This window comes from Oncorhynchus gorbuscha, linkage group LG25 (assembly GCF_021184085.1).
Source record: "Oncorhynchus gorbuscha isolate QuinsamMale2020 ecotype Even-year linkage group LG25, OgorEven_v1.0, whole genome shotgun sequence".
In the NCBI taxonomy this organism is placed as follows: domain Eukaryota; kingdom Metazoa; phylum Chordata; class Actinopteri; order Salmoniformes; family Salmonidae; genus Oncorhynchus; species Oncorhynchus gorbuscha.
The window spans coordinates 23,428,578-23,446,933 of record NC_060197.1 but is presented as its reverse complement, the minus strand read 5'-3'; the positions used below and the strand labels follow the sequence as shown (position 1 = coordinate 23,446,933).

Here is an 18,356-nt window from a genome sequence, read left to right as displayed (position 1 = left end):
ACCTCTATATAACCTTTTATAACGTGTTATAACCGTTGAGATAAGGTCCAGCTTGTCCTTTATGCCATTGTATTGTTGTGTATTGACCAAGTCTTATTTTTGCATTTTGCATTAAACATTGAGTTCCAACAGAATGTGTCCCTGAGGCCTATATGCCACTGCTTGGCTATAGTGTTGTGTTGTTTAGTAATGGCTCCATCAAACCCAGTGTTGGGGCCAAGGCCATAACCCAAAAATGTGTGTGTGTATGTATGTGTGTGTGTATATATGTGTGTGTGACCCAGAACTCCTTCTAACGGATGCCATTTTTATGGACAATTTAAATCAGATTGGTCTTCCATGCTGACTCTCTCTCTCTCTCTCTCTCTCTCTCTCTCTCTCTCTCTCTCTCTCTCTCTCTTTCTCTCTCTCTGTGCCCTGCCACACATCAACTACTTTGCCCATTGCCTATACCACTGAACCATTGCCTATACCACTGAACCATTGCCTATACCACTGAACCATTGCCTATACCTCTGAACCATTGCCTATACCACTGAACCATTGCCTATACCACTGAACCATTGCCTATACCACTGAACCATTGCCTATACCACTGAACCATTGCCTATACCACTGAACCATTCATTGCCTATACCACTGAACCATTGCCTATACCACTGAACCATTGCCTATACCACTGAACCATTGCCTATACCACTGAACCATTGCCTATACCACTGAACCATTGCCTATACCACTGAACCATTGCCTATACCACTGAACCATTCATTGCCTATACCACTGAACCATTGCCTATACCACTGAACCATTCATTGCCTATACCACTGAACCATTGCCTATACCACTGAACCATTGCCTATACCACTGAACCATTGCCTATACCACTGAACCATTGCCTATACCACTGAACCATTGCCTATACCACTGAACCATTGCCTATACCACTGAACCATTGCCTATACCACTGAACCATTGCCTATACCACTGAACCATTGCCTATACCACTGAACCATTGCCTATACCACTGAAATATAAATACAGTACATTTGAGAAAAGGATAGTTCTGATACTGTGGTGCCATTGAAAATGTCATAGTTTTGTTGGTGGTTGAGTTAACGCTATAAACAGATAACACTCTCGTTTTTAAATCTTCCACCCGTCAAGCCTTGTCCGGCATCAACATTTCAGACCATGCTTACAAATGTTTTCACCAAAACGTCAACTTAACTCTGATCTTTTTTTTTGGACCCCCAATACATTCTACTGTGTGTGTTGTATGTTTGAGAGTGTGTGTGAAAGAAAGGAAGAAAGAAAATGGTAAATGTAGCCCGAAGCCTACACACGTGTCTTTTTGTGTGATTTATGTTCAATGGGTATGCTATCTGTTTTGATTTCTTTATGTTTGTGTGTGTTTGTACATTGTGGTGCATAATAACCCTTGTGTTACACTCTCACATTGTCGTGGCGTTTTGTTTGTTTGTTGTCTGTGCCCCTGTAAAACACACACATCTCACCACCCCACCTTTATTGTTCTTGTTTTTTTTTTGTTTTTTTTTTGTCCTTGTAAATATCTATAAGTCTAACACAAAAAAAGTGAGCTCTTTTAATATATAGAAAGAGCCTAACATTCTGGCATGCACTTGTTGTTTTCTCTTTTTTTTTTTCTTTTCGTGTTTCTTTTCCTTTTTTTTAAACCTAACAACACCCAACAAAGGCAAATATCAAAACAGAGAAAGTTGAGGGGGGGACTAAGGAACAAAAAAAATCATAAAGAAACAATCAACAAAGAACTTCTGAAAACGTCAGAGTCTGTAGTGCTGTTTCATTCTCGAACATTTCTAACATTTCTGTTCTGTTCCCTGTTAGTCTTGCATTGTTCGCTTTTATCCTATAAGAAACAATATATCACTACAGATATACTACTCAAATACTACTCAAATATTACTCAAATACTACTACACACATAAGCAGCCCGGACTTCAGTTTGCTATTATCATCACAATGTTAGAATGGCTTCACAATGTTTCTACAGTTACACAACGTCTCTGTGTTTTACTGCTGTTCTGTCTTTAACAATGTCACAATATCTACTGTTGCATTATACATGTAATAAGGTTTAGATGTTTGTAGATGTTAAAACGTCCTTGGTTAAACTACCTATTCTAACAATGGAGAGAAAGGGAGGTATGTTGAAATACACAATTTTCTTCACAGATTACTACTACTACAACAATATTATATAAACGCAAGCAAAAAAATGTAAAAAGGAAAGAAATGTTACCAGTCAATACTACTTCCCCTTTTGTAGCCATCACTTTAAGATTATACAGTGTTTAAAAAAAATATTGTATTACATGTAAGTATATGGCTAGGTTTACACCGAAAAATCCTTTTGTGAGTGTGTGTGTGTGTGTAAAGTCATGAAACTTTAACTTCTACCTCTGTGTCCCATAATCTAAGCGTATACTCGCCCCCCAAATAATACTAGCTTCCCTCCTTAGTAAAGAATAACGTGTTAAAAGAATGCATAACTCAATCACTTGGTCAATACAGAAACATACTGCCATAGACAAAGTCAAAATGCATATCTTAAGTATTGTCCTATGAGGTTTCTCAAGTATTTATCTTGTATGTTTGAACTTCGTCATTTTGCTCAGTGTAAACCTAGCCACGTTTCTGTGCCAAACCCCTCGTCACTCCCCAACATTCACACATTTTGCATTCGAGGTGGATAAAAACAACACGCTCAATTAGACCTCTCGTCGATTGTAAAGTTGTTGTTTTTTTTAAATTATTGTATTTAAAATAGTTTTGCATCTGTCAGTCTCACAAATGGTTTTCTCTTCTGAAAACGGAATAATAATAATCAATAATAATAATAAATAAATAAACTAAATTGTTTGTTTTTTTCAATCTGTTTTTTTTCTCTCCAAATCACCGCTTGAGAATAAGCAGGGAAAGTTGGGTATAAAAAAAAAATATTAATAAGAGAGAAAAAAAAGAGAAAATAAAGGAAAACATTTTTTTCAAATAACCAACTTGGCTTGATTATTGTATGTAACCCTCGGCAGACACACAGCTGTAAATCCAATAAGAAGTCTCACTAAAACGACTTTAAACTGTAAAGTTATTAGACTAATAAATGTACAGTATATCCTGACTTTTATCACTCAGGATCCTATAATACTAGCATGAATTGATCAGTATAACCTGATTGCAGGTTATAACCTGTTATAACTGTTGAGGCAGTGGCATATAGGCTTCAACGCACAATATATTCCACACTATACTCTGCGTCCGTATATAATCGTGAGACTCTAGGTGAAACTCGACAGCTGCAGCCATATCAAGGGAAAAAAAGGGCTATATGAAAACTCCAGCACCTTAACCTTTGCTCTATGACCTTTGACCTTATGACCTTGGTGGTTCCGAGCAGGGGTCAAGGTCTTGGCACTTTCATGTAGCCCATGTCTACATAACATATGTATTTGTATGTTCATTCAGACATTGGTCATTTAGATGGACCCCCTAAAGGGAAAGTTTGTCAAGGTACGTGTGAATATTTTGCCGCTTTTCATTTTTTTGATGTTGAAGAACAAAAACAATCACGAACAGCAATGGCCATGTCTTTGACCAAAGCTGTCTATTTGTTAACTTTAAAGGCGTCTCCAGATACACCTAATCTTGAAATCTCCAAATATCTCTTATTATTTCTAATAAAGGAGATTGTTGAGTCACTTTCAGGCACAGCAGTAATTGCCATCATTCAATTTCTGTACATGTACATTTACGATGATATTTTTTCCTTTCAATTTTTTACAGTTGGTCATACAGAGAAGCTGTGTTTCAACCTTAATATGATAGATAATCAATTCTGATTGTGACGTTATAACAATAGTATAGTTTGACAGATGGGGCTGTGTTGTTGTTGCCTGGGAGACCATCTGAGAAGACTTTGGTTTGACTTTAACTGACATTTGGACCCAGAACACCCCAGTATTCGGGTGGGATTATTCCACTTAATAGGGAGAATAATATCATAGTATGCTGTTTCTTTGCTTTACATCTTTGGATGTAATTAAGAAAGAAAGAAGGAAAGGGAGTAAGTAAGAGTATTCACTCAAGATTACCTGAGGAATGAATGTGGTGGTGGACCATTTGATCAGGAAGCTCTGAGACCTTTGAAGTGACTTGAATGAAACCCCACTGAATGACCACGTCTGGTGTTACACAGAAATCCCCCCCACCCCGGTCTGTTGTTACAGAAAAATCAATCCCACTTAACATTTTTCCAGAACTTGGGTATGGATACGCAACCGGAAACTGTTTTCGTGTTTGTTTTAATCTTAAAGTGCATATAGCATCTAAAACCTCTTTTAAACTGTTCAAACATACAAAATTACAATATGGTGTGTCTTGTCTTCTTCTAAAAGTCCATATTCAGACTTCCTCTCTGATAGATAGATTTTTAGGCTATTTACAATTGTATGCAAGAAGGGTACATACTGTATTTCATGTGCAAGACAGTCAGTGCTACTTTGGGTTGGATAACATGCACATAGCACGGTTCGCACGATTAGTTATCACAACACAGAGGCTATATGCATGGTCACAGATAAATGGGGTAGAGGGTCCAGTTGCGTTTCACCCATAGAGATAGAATACCTAGAATGGCCATCCCCATTCAAATCAATGGTAACGGCCGCCATGTTTCTATTCCTAGGGTTTCTTCCACTCCCATGTTCCTTACAGTATTTTTCATCAACAGTCATAACATATAAATGCACAAAAGCACAATACAGTAGTTGTTCACAGTTCGAAGAGACATTGGCATGGGGCAGTATGGTCAAGTAGTCACTTTATATCATTTTCTTTTATCTCCCCCTCGGAAAGGAAATGAAGAGGAAAAGACTTGAAACCTCTTAGTTCTGCTTGTGGTTTCAGTGGAAAGTGTTTTGTTTGAATGACAGTTTCAGTTGAATTTATCATTCGAAAAAACATTAAGCTTTCATTTGTGCTTCTCGTCTTAATTACTTTTCCCAGGCGCGGACAACATTTTGACACAAACTTACGCCTGCATTTCTGTCTTTGACTGAGATGAAGATTTTGTCTTAAATGAACCTTGAGTTGAATGAGGAGATGTAAGACTCTTTCAGGGTTCAGAGGAAGAGGAATAAACGTAAAGAAGAAGGGGATGGAAAAAAAACAAAGGAAAACAAAACAAATGTAAAAAACACTTTCCCAGGACAGGGCGATGATCAAACACGCATGATGGGTAGGTGCTTTCATCCATTTAGAAAATATAGAAACATGGGATTATGATCAATTTGACATGTTACAGTATGTGCTTGTGTGCGTATTACATATGTTACATGTGTGTATTACATATGTTACATGTGTGTATTACATATGTTACATGTGTGTATTACATATGTTACATGTGTGTATTACATATGTTACATGTGTGTATTACATGTGCATGTCTGTGTACAACTGCGCTACTCCTGGCTACTCGATATCAATGGCAGCACTGTCTGAATCCATTCCAAGCCTAGCTATAATTTACCCATTAATGACTATTATCCTGTCATTATACCCTCGACACAGAGTCCATTCCAACATCCAGAGCTTCACGCATTGGAGCCAAAACCACATCCACCAGCAGCGGCTTCCAACAGTCATAAAAGTAGACAGTAGGTATCCGTCTGGCTCCCTCCAAAACCCACGACAAGCATCTGAAAAACTCTCTCTCTTCCTAACCTCTCCCCCCGTTCCCACTTCTCCCCTTCCAAACTCGAGATAAGCGTCCGAAAAACCCTACACATCTCTCTTTCCTAACCTCCCCCCCCCTTCTCCTCTTATTCCCCTTCTCCTGTTCTCTCTTTACAGAGCCATTGTCCTAAATGGAACCATATTCCCTACATAGTGCACTACTTTTGATCAGAGCCCTATGGGGGCCCTGGTCAAAAGTAGTGTACTACAGAGGGAATAGGGTGCCAATTGGGACGGAGGAGGAGTCTTTCCATTCACAACCCGCTGAGACAGTAGCGGATCAGGTGGTTCGGTAAGGAGACCATTGCCCTATTTGACTGAAAAGGGTCTCTGTCTCTCTCCCCGTGCAACCAGACACTGCGACACATCGACAGATTACGCACACACACGCAGGCATGCACACGGGGAGAAAGTCTGTCTGAAACTCTAGCTAACTGTCTCTTCAGTGTTGCTGGATAAGCAGTAAGCAGTTCAGGAGAGGGATAGACATTCCTGCCTGTGTTCACGTCGACGCATGTAAAGTGTGTGTGTGTGTGTGTTTAGGGCCCCTTACTGTATCATTTATCCTGCCATCAGCAGGCGATGGGCCTTCAACTCCATCTCCATGTGGAGTTAGTCTATATATATAAATACAAACCTTGCTGGTTCTTACCTCCCCATAGGGGATTAAATGTCTTTTAGTCTTGAAAGGAAACCCTGACCGTGTGTCTGAAATGGCACCCTATTCCCTATATCAGGGATGGGCAACTTTGATGGGGTTGGGGACACAAAAAAACAGAACACGTCATGAGGGACCACAGTTACTCGTGGGTCTGCGTACCCATATGTGCGTACCCCCCACCACATTGGCAGCAAATTATTTTAGCAGCCCCCCTCTTGACAGCTGAGAGAACATTTTAGAATTTTTAGAAGTACTTTTTTGCAATTCTACACATTTTGCCATGGGGTGGAGAGAAATGTTTGCATAGTTGCGGGAAGTAGGGGTGCTGAGAGTACTTCAACACCCCATGAAAAATCTAATTTAAATTTTTATATATTAAAATACATTTTCTCTATCAAATTAGTACACTAGCCCTTTATTACTTGTGTATGAGCGGAGATAAATACTGGCCAGCAGAGCAGAGAACCTTGTGTATTCTACTATTCTAACTTGCAACAGTAAGTTAAGATCCCAACTGAATTGATCCGAGGGCCATCAAAAGGGGGCGGCGCCAGTTGCCCATCCTTGCCCTATATAGTGTACTACTTTTGATAAGGGCTCTGGTCAAAACTAGTGCACTATGTAGGGAATAGAGTGTCATTCCGGACACAGCCTCACCCTGCATACAGAACAGCATAGCGCTTTCACTTGACTTCCTGGTTCTCTAGTTGCCCTGGATAGCAGATGTGAACACAACACTGGTTGTGTGAAAAATGTAACCCGGTCGAAATAACTGGTGACCAGAAAAGACAACCTATCACTCACAGCACTGCCAATGAGACACAGGCTGTACCCCTGTTCCTGGAGAGCTAACGTCCTGTGGGTTTTCACTCCCAACCCTAAAATAGCGCACCTGATTCTAATCACTGGCTGATAAGCCGAATCAGGTTAGTTACAACTGGGGTTGGAGCGAAAACCTACATGAGGATAGCTCTTCAGGAACAGGGTTGGAGAGCCCTGCTGAAGTGTCTACAAGGACACATAGTGTGGATACATGTCAATGGTAGTATGTATGTATAAATAGTTTGACTGGCCTCGTCCTCAGTTGTCATACACCTCTTCCTCTGTTGCTATCTCTGTCTCCCCCCCCCCCCCCCACACACACACACACGTTTTTGCCTGAACTTTTACCCACAAACATGTGGGTAAAAGTTTAGACTCTACAGTATGGAACTTCATAGAGTGGTTATAAAGCACCTTAGTGTGGCTACAAAGCTTCACGGAATGTTTTCAGGGTGCCTGGGGTACAGTAGAGTCTACAGTTCCTACTGTAACCATCCGCCCCTGGTTTTTCCAACCTCTTACGCCCTTTAATTACCAAAGTGGTAATGCAATAATAAAGAGAGAGAGAGAGCGACTCCTGTTACTCTACTCTAATCTCCTCTTCCACAACCCCCACACCATCCCTCCTTCCCCTCCTGCTCTCCCTGACCTCTCCTTCCCTCAACCCCATATCCTCTATGACCTCCCCCATCTCTCCTTCCCTCGTCTGTCTTTGCGACCAGGCCAAGAAAAAAGTAGAAGTGAAAAGCCATTTCCTAAACACCCTTTACTCTCTCTTCTCCACCACCAAGCATAGCTACCACTAGCCACTAGACTGGTCCCAGATCAGTATGTGTTTTAATCAACTTTCTGACTGTCATAGACAGAGGAGATGGCTGAAACACCTACAGATCTGGGAACAAGCAATGTTACCAATACAGGTTCGAGACAATACATCTTCCCTGTGTTTGAAACACATCCCATGGCACCTTTCATGCTTCCCTATCAGACAAAATGCTAACAACCGTAACACGTCTCCGCTCTATCTACTTCATGACAGCTCAGGCTTTTAATAACAACCATCTCTGCATTCAAAATGACCAAATCTAGATTTAAAGAGATTAAATGTTGAGTGGTTTTAAGAAAAAGGTGAACATGGGTGAGGAATTAAAATGAAAAAAAAAATGGGATGCTGGAAGAATACTGGTTAGATAAGAGGAAATAATTAGTAGAAGATGAAATAATTTTTACAAACTAAAGAATCTCAGACAAAATTAACAATTTGTACAATTGGAGAACACAAACCCACAGCAAGATGATAACCAGCCATCAACAGTCACCAGAATTGTAAATCAAAGCACTGTTTGTACATCAAATGTGATCAATAATGAGTATGTATGACTATTATGTTTAATCAACCAATTAAGCATCTAATCAGATTCATAACGAGAAAGAATTAATTCACAACGGAGATCTTATCTTTGCTCTGAGTTGCGTAACCGTGGCGATTGTAACCATGGCTGATTAACATCGCCGTTGACGACAGCGAGACAGACAACATTAGAACACTATCGAGTGTTCCCGTTCATCTTTCCATTCCATTCCCAACACTCCATCAATCATTTTGAACAGACCCTCGTTTCATTCGCTGCCCTGCTGCCCACCCCAACACAATCACAGCGGCAGAGGGCGAATGAATCGGGCTGAACAAAATGCTTACTTTACCATCATTAGACCGAGATCCGACTCAATGGTAGCACAGTAACAGTAAACTCGCTGTATTTAAAAAAAAAACGAATCAAATCAGCGCTATCAGGGATGGTTAGAGTATGAAGTACCCTCTTCTTGGTTTAGTACATATCCATACAGTAGCTTTCACATGTAAAGTGCATGTCACATACTACTACACAGTGCTTTAGGAAACCCTAAGGCTGTTGGTTAAACACCATTCATTCTCTTTGCTGTGTTTGTGTGCTCTGGGGGACAAGGGAGGGAGGAGAGTTTGTTTAGAATGTTTCAGAACAGTGGATGACTTGTACTTCTCGAGAGAATATCTCTGAGTACAAGGATAGATCAGCGTGGATTATCTGCTGTAGAGTCTTTTGATCAATCTGAATTATCTGATGGGAGACAAATTCATTGTGAAGCAGTCTAGAACCAATCCAATCTCTTTGGATCACTACCAAACTTTGTCCTTCCAGATTTCCCTCAAACACACAACCCAACATACCTTTACAAATAATCAAATAAGTCCCAAGACAAAATATACATACTGAATCCAACATCCCTCTGAAATACTGTGCACATATCTGTAGGTCAAATATATATCAATATACTAGACGACACAGACAAATCACCAATTCACCAGACAACCGTTTGTATAGTCTAAGATGAAGATGGAGACCATGGGTATAGACAGTCTTTCCTGGGTGGTTATGTTGGGCACTGAGGCAGTTTGTATGACAACAACCTTGTCTCTGTGGTAGTAGATACAACATAGATTAGGGCATGTTGTTGCGGGGGTAAGTGGGCATCTGGGCAATAGATTGCATGGGCGTGATGGGGATGAGGGGCAGTTTTTTTGGGAAGGTTGCAATTTCCTTTTGTGTGGATTTGATGCGTGTATGTGTGTGTGTGTGTGTGCGTGCGTATCATATCAGATATAGTAAGTTTACCAAGCGTGTTCACCCTCCAACCAAATACATCCTCCCTGTCGTATCCTTGTGCCGTGCTGTGGTATCCAATTTAGCCATATGGTCTTGGAAAATCATTGGATTCGTGGGTCTGTGGACTTTGCAAGGTATTATGGGTATACAATACAACACAGTCTATCTGAGACCACGCAACGTCCACCGGCGTCCCACTACCATGACACCGTGTTACTATAAGAAAGCTATATCACACTCCTCACTGTCACTTCGGATGCTTTTAAGAACGGAGAGCTCCGTTGTTACGGAGACCAGGGAGCTCCGTTGTTACGGAGACCAGGGAGCTCCGTTGTTACGGAGACCAGGAAGGAACAGTAGAACTGCTTCCCATTTGCCAGTTGTGCAGACAGACGGACAGGCAGACAAAAATACAGATATGGGGTGTGGAACTGGACTGAAGGGAAAAGAGGATTTTTCAAATGTGGATACACTCTTCCGTCTTATCAGAGAGACAAATTAGCTCCTCCTCTCCCATCTCAATGGCTTTCCCGTAAATACATGGATCTCTACTCACGAACGTCCAACACCAACTAAAAACTATTACTCACTTGTGTAATCCTACGGAGCCACAAGTAACTCGGCGGTTTTCTGAATAGGTTTTATGAACAAGAAGCCAAGTAATGTTGATATTAGGTTAATAACGTTTTGCTTAAGTTTCATGAATAGTAAAAACCCTCATCATCTGGTCCTCTGTTCACACACTAGCAGCAGGAAAGCAGGCTCTCCAAGACCATTTACATACACCAGATGGCCAGCATGGATATGACAGCACAACCAGGGCCCCTTACCTTTGACCAGCCAAGAGTTGGCGATAATCTACATAATGATGGTTTAAACTCGGTGGCTTTTAATTGGTCTTGAATCTATTCATGAAGAACGAGAGAATGAGAGAGGGGTTGTTCTTGATTGTGAGGAAAAGCTCTACCTTCCCATATCATGGAGAATTTCTCAGAAATTATTTGTCTGGGGGGGGGAGTGTATGCAGAGACGGGTGGGGAGTGTATGCAGAGACGGGTGGGGGTGGAGTGTATGCATTGGGTAGATGTAAATGGGCTAGAATGTGAATGCCAATCTTGTTAAAAAATACATCTATGTGGGATTGCTTGTGTACTACTCTTCACCACTGGATTCGGGTTGCTAAAAATCTTCATCTTCCTCTTCCTCACGACTAGCTGCAGCAAAAAAGGGGGGGTCAGTCCAGATCTGCTTCTTCAATGGGTGGAAAAAAAATAGAAAGTGCTTCTCAAAAGAACTGAGAAAATCATCATCAGCCTTGACAAAGCATTGTTTCGTTGTTTCTGTTTTGCTTTGACGAATATGGAATCCGCTATGACATTTGCTTCATTCTTCATTCCACTTTCTCCAGGCATCTTGTCCATCCATCGTCCGATATCGATCCAGTCCAATCCTTCAGTTCATCATGTGTGAGTGTGTTTAACCTTTCGTCTTGGAAAGACAGGAGGATGACAGATGGGGTGTCCAGACAAGGTTCAGTGTACCAAACAAATAAAAAAAGATATTCTCTTCCTCCGTCCAATTCATCCCTTACAACAAGGTCCCTTTTACAACGAGGGCAGGTTGGAGAGTCCATAGAATGGACAGTCTCTCTTCTGTAGTGGTTTTAGATGGCTTCAGTCTCAATTTGGGGGTTGCAATGTAGGCTCGTTCAGTGCTACGTCATGTCAAAAGCATCACTTCTTAAAGGGAACGTTCAAGAGCAAAGAGCCAAAAGCTTATAAAGCTTAGTAGAGTGGCTATGAAGCTTTGTAGAGTGGTTATGAGGCCTTTGAGAGTAAACTGTGTCCCATTTGCTTTGCTGAGCTCTTACCATGTACCAAAGCTTATGAAGCTTCTTAGGGTGGCTACGCAGCTTCGTAGAGTGGATATGAAGTGTCTTAGCGTGACTGTAGTATCTATGTTGATGTTTTCAACAACCACGAGGGACTAGAATTGAACCTTTACAAAGGCTGTCAGATAATATTTGTGATGGCGACGTTTACCATTGAAATATGTCTCTAGCTACCGAACAATGTTGTTAATGCTAAGTCAATCTCAACTATATTAGTTCAATTGTTTGAGTATAGTACATCTACCTTTTTCTCACATTGTTAGCAATCTACTATAGAGTTAGCTTAGATTGCACATTGTTATACGACAGCCTCCAGAAAGCTTCTGCTGTTAATATATTACCTCTTTACGTACTACTGACGCATTCAAGTACGCTTGGAAAAGTAGCTATAAATTAGCAATATGGTTAAGTGCTTAAAAAAACAAAACTGAGTGACTGTTAAAAAAAAACTACGAAGACAACTAAATTGTTTTAAAAGATAACTGGCCAGGTTTCATTGTTATGAGCTAAGTGTGTTTCTAGCTGTTCATTTTCAGCCATTTAGTGTGAATTATAAGCGTGCAAATGCTCTGTAAGATTCACTGAAGGGCTGTTGTTTGTTCGACAGTATTTGGGGATTTGGTGTTAGATAGAATAAGTCCAAAAGGATTTCTACCATGACTATGGATGGGAGTGATGCGTTCTAAATCAGTTAAATTCAGTCATCTCTAAAAGTAAACCAACTCCTCTCTTCCTCACTTCATCACTCGCACTTTAGCACAACAGCTCATATGGTTTAATAAAGTGCCTCAAGAGTTGTGCAGACTTATTTGCAATTCAGAATGTGTACATATTTATACTTTATATTTACAAAAAAAAGGATTAAACGGCATAACATACCATAAACTAGCTTGCATTTTCTATTTTATTAAAGGAGTAACGTTAGCATGAAGTTACTCCTGTTGTTAAGAGTTAGATTTTTGCGATGACTGAATGGTAAAAGACTGAGAAATTAATTGAAACTAATTTGTCAAAAGGTATTTTGAATAACTGCCTTTTTTCCCAAAAATATTTTTGTTAGCGGTAGTGTTAATATCAAATATATTGCAAATCTAATGCGGCTTCTAAGTTGTTTCACTATAGACTTGCTTAGGGAGGTTGCTGCTAATCGTTCCGAAGTTTCTTTGGGAACTTTCCCATTTCATTTTCTAAAGAGAATGTGGTTTGTTCATTCATTGGGTCTCTGAAACATTTTCTGAATTTGTCCACTTTTCCCGTTTTTTCCTTCATATTGTTTCTCCTCTTCCTCTTCCTCCTTCCTCTTCTGCCAGCTACATGACATCCGACTCGACCACGCACTGCTCTGTGTATTCCTTAACCAGCTCCACCTTCAGTGTCTGGCGACAGAATTCGACCATGGGTTTCCACATGGGGGGATCCAGAAACATCTGACACATGACGTAGCCCTTCAGGGTGGCTGTGTGGCGCCGGAGGTGACTCAGGAACTGCTGGAGCACCAGGCCTATGTCCTTACCGAACACGTCGATGTTGAGGTAGTACGTGTCGTCACCAACTCGGTAAGGACCTCCAGGCACCCGGAAGGGGTGGGTGCAGAGGCTGGCCACGGCGGGGACGTCGCGGTCGTCCACCATCCAGTCGATGTCCTTGAATGAATGAATTCATTTTATTTGAGAAATGTGAAATACGTATAGAGTTGCTTCAGCCATGGGAGTAGAGCAATACATTGAAAATAATCAAGGATTTTTACAACTTTTGGTTTTCAAAATTAGAGTAACTTTCCCAAGTTTTACAGATACTTATTTTCCCCTGATTCCAAGAGTCTTCCAACAGAGATTTCTGGGAAACCTGGGAATTTGGGGAAAGTTACAGGAATTTTGCAACCCCAAACACGATAAAGTCAATCAACTTATTTCCACAGAGGTTCTCATTATGATATAATATTTTACCTTCTTCAGAAGAATGGCCATGTTGCTGGGTAGGGGCTTGAACGGCTGCCAGTCCTGGACGATGGTAGCGTTAGGGAGTACGTTGGACATCAAGCCAGAGTTGAGGAACATCTGATGGGCCTCGTTGAGGTCCAGAAGGACCGGGGGAACCAGGGGGGTGTCAGAACCCTGGGAGGTACCCTCAGAGGAGGGAGCGAGGGTCACATGCAGCCCCAGTTCGGAGAGCCGGAGCTTGAGGTCTTCGGCATTGAAGCGAACTAGCAGGATGCCCTTTCGGAGAGAGGCGGTGGTGAAGAGACATAGGGTAAAGAGAAGGTTGTGTGGTTGGTTAATAGACTGTTGTGAAAGGGGAATGTGTCATTTTGGTAGAACATGATTTCCTGACACAAGTGGACTAGAGTTATAATGGTTTCTCGTCAGAAATAGGACGACTAGAAATAACTGGAAGGAAATTTGGAAGGCTTAACAATACGAATCAATCAATTAGCCAATCAGGCAAGCAACAAATGAACCAATTAACCAATACCTACCTGTTTGGTGATGAGGCGGTACTTCTGAAAGTCCTTGGGCCCCAGCTGGTCGTCGCGGGTCAGCCTGGTCACCTTCACCTCAGGCCACTTGGACTTGACCAGCTGTGAGCAGAACCTCAGAAGCACCCCTGCCACGCCCTTCCCCCTCTCCTGCGGGGCCACACGTAACCCCTCCACCAGCATGGTGTCACCGTCATCTATCACACACACGGACTCCAGGGCAATCTGGTGGGGGGGAGAAGGGGATGGGGAAGAAAGGAGAGGGGTAGAGAAAGACGTAGGGAGATTATGAACAGCTGTAGAGATACACATTGTGTGAACATTATCTGCAATTCTCGTGTTATTTCTAGGTAGTATACATTTGAAGTCTGAAGTTTACATACACCTTAGCCAAATACATTTAAACTCAGTTTCACAATTCCTGACATTTAACCCAAGTAAAAAATCCCTGTCTTAGGTCAGTTAGAATACCCACTTTATTTTAAGAATGTGAAATATCAGAATAATAGTAGAGAGAATGATTTATTTCAGTTTTCATTTCTTTCATCATGTTCCCAGTGGGTCAGAAGTTTACATACACTCAATTAGAATTTGGTAGCATTGCCTTTAAATTGTTTAACTTGGGTCAAACGTTTTGGGTAGCCTTCCACAAGCTTCCCACAATAAGTTGGGTGAATTTTGGTCCATTCCTCCTGACAGAGCTGATGCAACTGAGTCAGGTTTGTAGGCCTCCTTGCTCACACACACTTTTTCAGTTCTGCCCACAACTTTTCTATAGGATTGAGGTAAGGGCTTTGTGATGGCCACTCCAATACCTTGACTTTGTTGTCCTTAAGCCATTTTGCCACAACTTTGGAAGTATGCCTGGGGTCATTGTCCATTTGGAAGACCCATTTGTGACCAAGCTTTAACTTACTGACTGATGTAATTGAGATGTTGCTTCAATATATCCAAATAATTTTCCTACCTCATGATGCCATCTATTTTGTGAATTGCACCAGTCCCTCCTGCAGCAAAGTACCCCCACAACATGATGCTGACACCCCCGTGCTTCACGGTTGGGATGGTTCTCTTCGGCTTACAAGCCTCCCCCTTTTTCCTCTAAACATAACGATGGTCATTATGGCCAAACAGTTCTATTTTTGTTTCATCAGACCAGAGGACATTTTGGAGCAGTGGCTTCTTCCTTGCGGAGCTGCCTTTCAGATTATGTCGATATAGGACTTGTTTTACTGTGGATATAAATACTTTTGTACCTGTTTCCTCCAGCATCTTCACAAGGTCCTTTGCTGTTGTTCTGGGATCGATTTGCACTCTTCGCACCAAAGTACGTTCATCTCTAGGAGACAGAACGCGTCTCCTTCCTGAGCGGTATGATGGCTACGTGGTCAAAGGGTGTTTATACTTGCGTACTGTTATTTGTACAGATGAACGTGGTACCTTCAGGCGTTTGAAAATTGCTTCCAAGGATGACCCAGACTTGTGGAGGTCTACAATTTTTTGGCTGATTTCTTTTGATTTTCCCATGATGTCAAGAAAAGAGGCACTAAGTTTGAAGGTAGGCCTTGAAATACATCCACAGGTACACCTTCAATTGACTCAAATGATGTCAATTAGCTATCAGAAGCTTCTACAGCCATTACATAATTTTCTGGAATTTTCCAAGCTGTTTAAAGGCACAGTCAACTTAGTGTATGTAAACCTCTGACCCACTGGAATTGTGATACAGTGAATTATAAGTGAAATAATCTGTCTGTAAACAATTGTTGGAAAAATGACTTGTGTCATGCACCCAGTAGATGTCCTAATTGACTTGCCAAAACTATAGTTTGTTAAAAATAACTTTTATGGAGTGGTTGAAAAACCAGTTTTAATGACTCCAACCTAAGTGTATGTAAACGTCTGACTTCAACTGTAACTCTCAATGGTTCCAAAGTAGGCCACTTCTAATCTCCAGGGTTCCTTTAGGACTCTAACATGGATTCTATTTCTCTGGTATCACCCTTGAAGACTCTTGTAACTCCTCACACCACTTTGCCCTGCTTGTTTGCAAAGCATTAGTATGACAGTGTTGTTGGTCTCGAACAGCCAGGCAGTGTAGTGCATAGGCAGGTACTGGTAGTTCCTAATACAGCCCTTTTTACAGCTTAATAACCCCCTTAAAAACAAGCTATAACATGTTTATATTACCCTTATTTCTCCCCACTTTTCCCTCTTTGCACTCCAGTACAACGGTACAGTTGGTCTCCTGTTGCCAGGCCTGGTAGCATTCCTCACACTCTTACAACACCTTAATAACACATCTTCGTAAACATGCTACAACATGTTTATGACACACTTTATAACCTTTTCTCACCACTTTGCCCTGCTTGCGGGCCAGTATGACGGTGCGGTTGGACTCGGACAGCCAGGCGGTGTAGCGGGTCGGCAGGTAGTCCAGCCCTCCATAGATGTCCTGGCTCATCGCCATGATCTCTTCAAAGTCCTCTTCTGTCGCTACGGTGAACTGGAGGCCCGTCTGGGGAGGGGTCTCGGGGAGCTGGGGGCGGGGCAGGCTGTTCTCAATCTTCATCTTTACAGCTGGAGACAGGAAGAAGGGATGGAGGGGGAGAGATGGGATGGAGAGGGAGGAAGGCCAGAAGAAGGGAGTGAGAAAGGGGGGAATGGAGGAGAGGAAATAATATTGGAGAAAGTAGAGAGGAAGAGAAGAAGAATAAGATGGAGGTGAGTAGGAGAGTGAGAGAGAAGGGTGGAAGAGGTCAAATAAGAGAGAGAGGAATAGATAAATGAAGAGATCGGGTAGAAATAGTAAGGAGTGAGAGAGAAGAGATTAGAGGGATATAGATTGATATAAAGAGAATGAGAGGAGGGAGTGAGGGAGAGAGATCAATAGAGATCAGGAAGAGGGAGAAAGAGAAAGGGTGAGAGAGTGCAAAAATCTGATTAGGGACCAGGAGCAGGCCTATAAAGCAAATGGACAGGAAGCACATCCGTTGCTGTAATTGAGAATGTGATCTGATTTAACTCCAGTAAAGTAAAGCTACAGTATATACTCTAGAGATAAATAGATAAATAACATCCCATCTTAAAGGGCCAGTGCAGTCAAAATTCTGTTTTGTATCATATTGTACAACAGCTTATGAAACTTACACTGTAAAAGAGTGACTCATTTTTATCTGTGTTATTTCATGATTGTTGCTGGTTGAAAATACAATCTACACATGACCTTGTAATCCGCAGGTTTTGCATGGGTGGAGTTTCGGCTTGCCTGATGACATCATCAGGTGATAAATTAGTTCATAGGCCAATAAAATCGCTCTAAAAGCGATTTGTGTTTCTTTTTGACAATTTTAATGGAAAACTATTATAGTAAGGTACTTAATTGTTACCCAGAAATAATTTGATATTGCTATAAAAATAGCTGCATTGGGCCTTTAAGGAGGAATACAGAACAGCAGGTTCGACAGAAGGGAAATATGCTGCAGAACTCACATCCAGCATTTCTCCAAAGCTGCTAGGTATACAAAGTATCCTTCAAAAAAGAAAGATGACAAATACCCAATTTAATGGGGAAATGTAGTTTAGTGTGAATAGCACAATGTTTAGCATATTTATACACTCAGTGGTCAGTTTATTAGGTACAACACCTCGTTCACGAAAATGGTTCGCTCCTACAGACAGTGAGTCATGTGGTCGTGGCTTTCTATATAAAGCAGGCAGACAGGCATAGGCGCATTCAGTTATCGTTAGATTGAACGTTAGAATGGGCAAAATCGAGTGACCTCGTCGTTGCCAGGCGCGCCGGTTCCAGAATCTCAGAAATGGACGGCCTCCTGGGCTTTTCACGCACAACAGTGTCTTTCTTGGGTTCCCCCGAGAATGGAGAGACAAACAGAAAACAGTCAGCGGCAGTCCTTTGGGCGAAAACAGCTCGTTGATGAGAGAGGTCGAAGGAGAACGGCAAGAATTGTACAAGCTACAGTAACAGCGGAGGCACGAACAGGCAAATAACGGCACAGTACAACAGTGGTGTGCAGAATGGCATCTGGGAGCCCACAACTCGTCTGTCATTGTCACGGATGGGCT

General features: G+C 41.6%; 1 protein-coding gene across 1 annotated transcript in view; it reads right to left on the bottom strand.

Annotated features, from left to right (window-relative positions):
* Window positions 1-10,937: 10,937 nt before the first annotated feature.
* Window positions 10,938-18,356, bottom strand: part of nat16 (N-acetyltransferase 16) — a 29,497-nt gene continuing 22,078 nt past the window's right edge. The window contains exons 2-5 of the mRNA XM_046329035.1: window positions 16,627-16,850; window positions 14,271-14,495; window positions 13,741-14,010; window positions 10,938-13,437 (exon numbers count right to left, since the gene is read on the bottom strand). Of these exons, the coding sequence (XP_046184991.1) occupies window positions 13,105-13,437; window positions 13,741-14,010; window positions 14,271-14,495; window positions 16,627-16,842 (1,044 nt within the window). The 5' untranslated portion in view covers window positions 16,843-16,850 and the 3' untranslated portion in view covers window positions 10,938-13,104. The remainder of the gene's footprint in view (window positions 13,438-13,740; window positions 14,011-14,270; window positions 14,496-16,626; window positions 16,851-18,356) is intronic.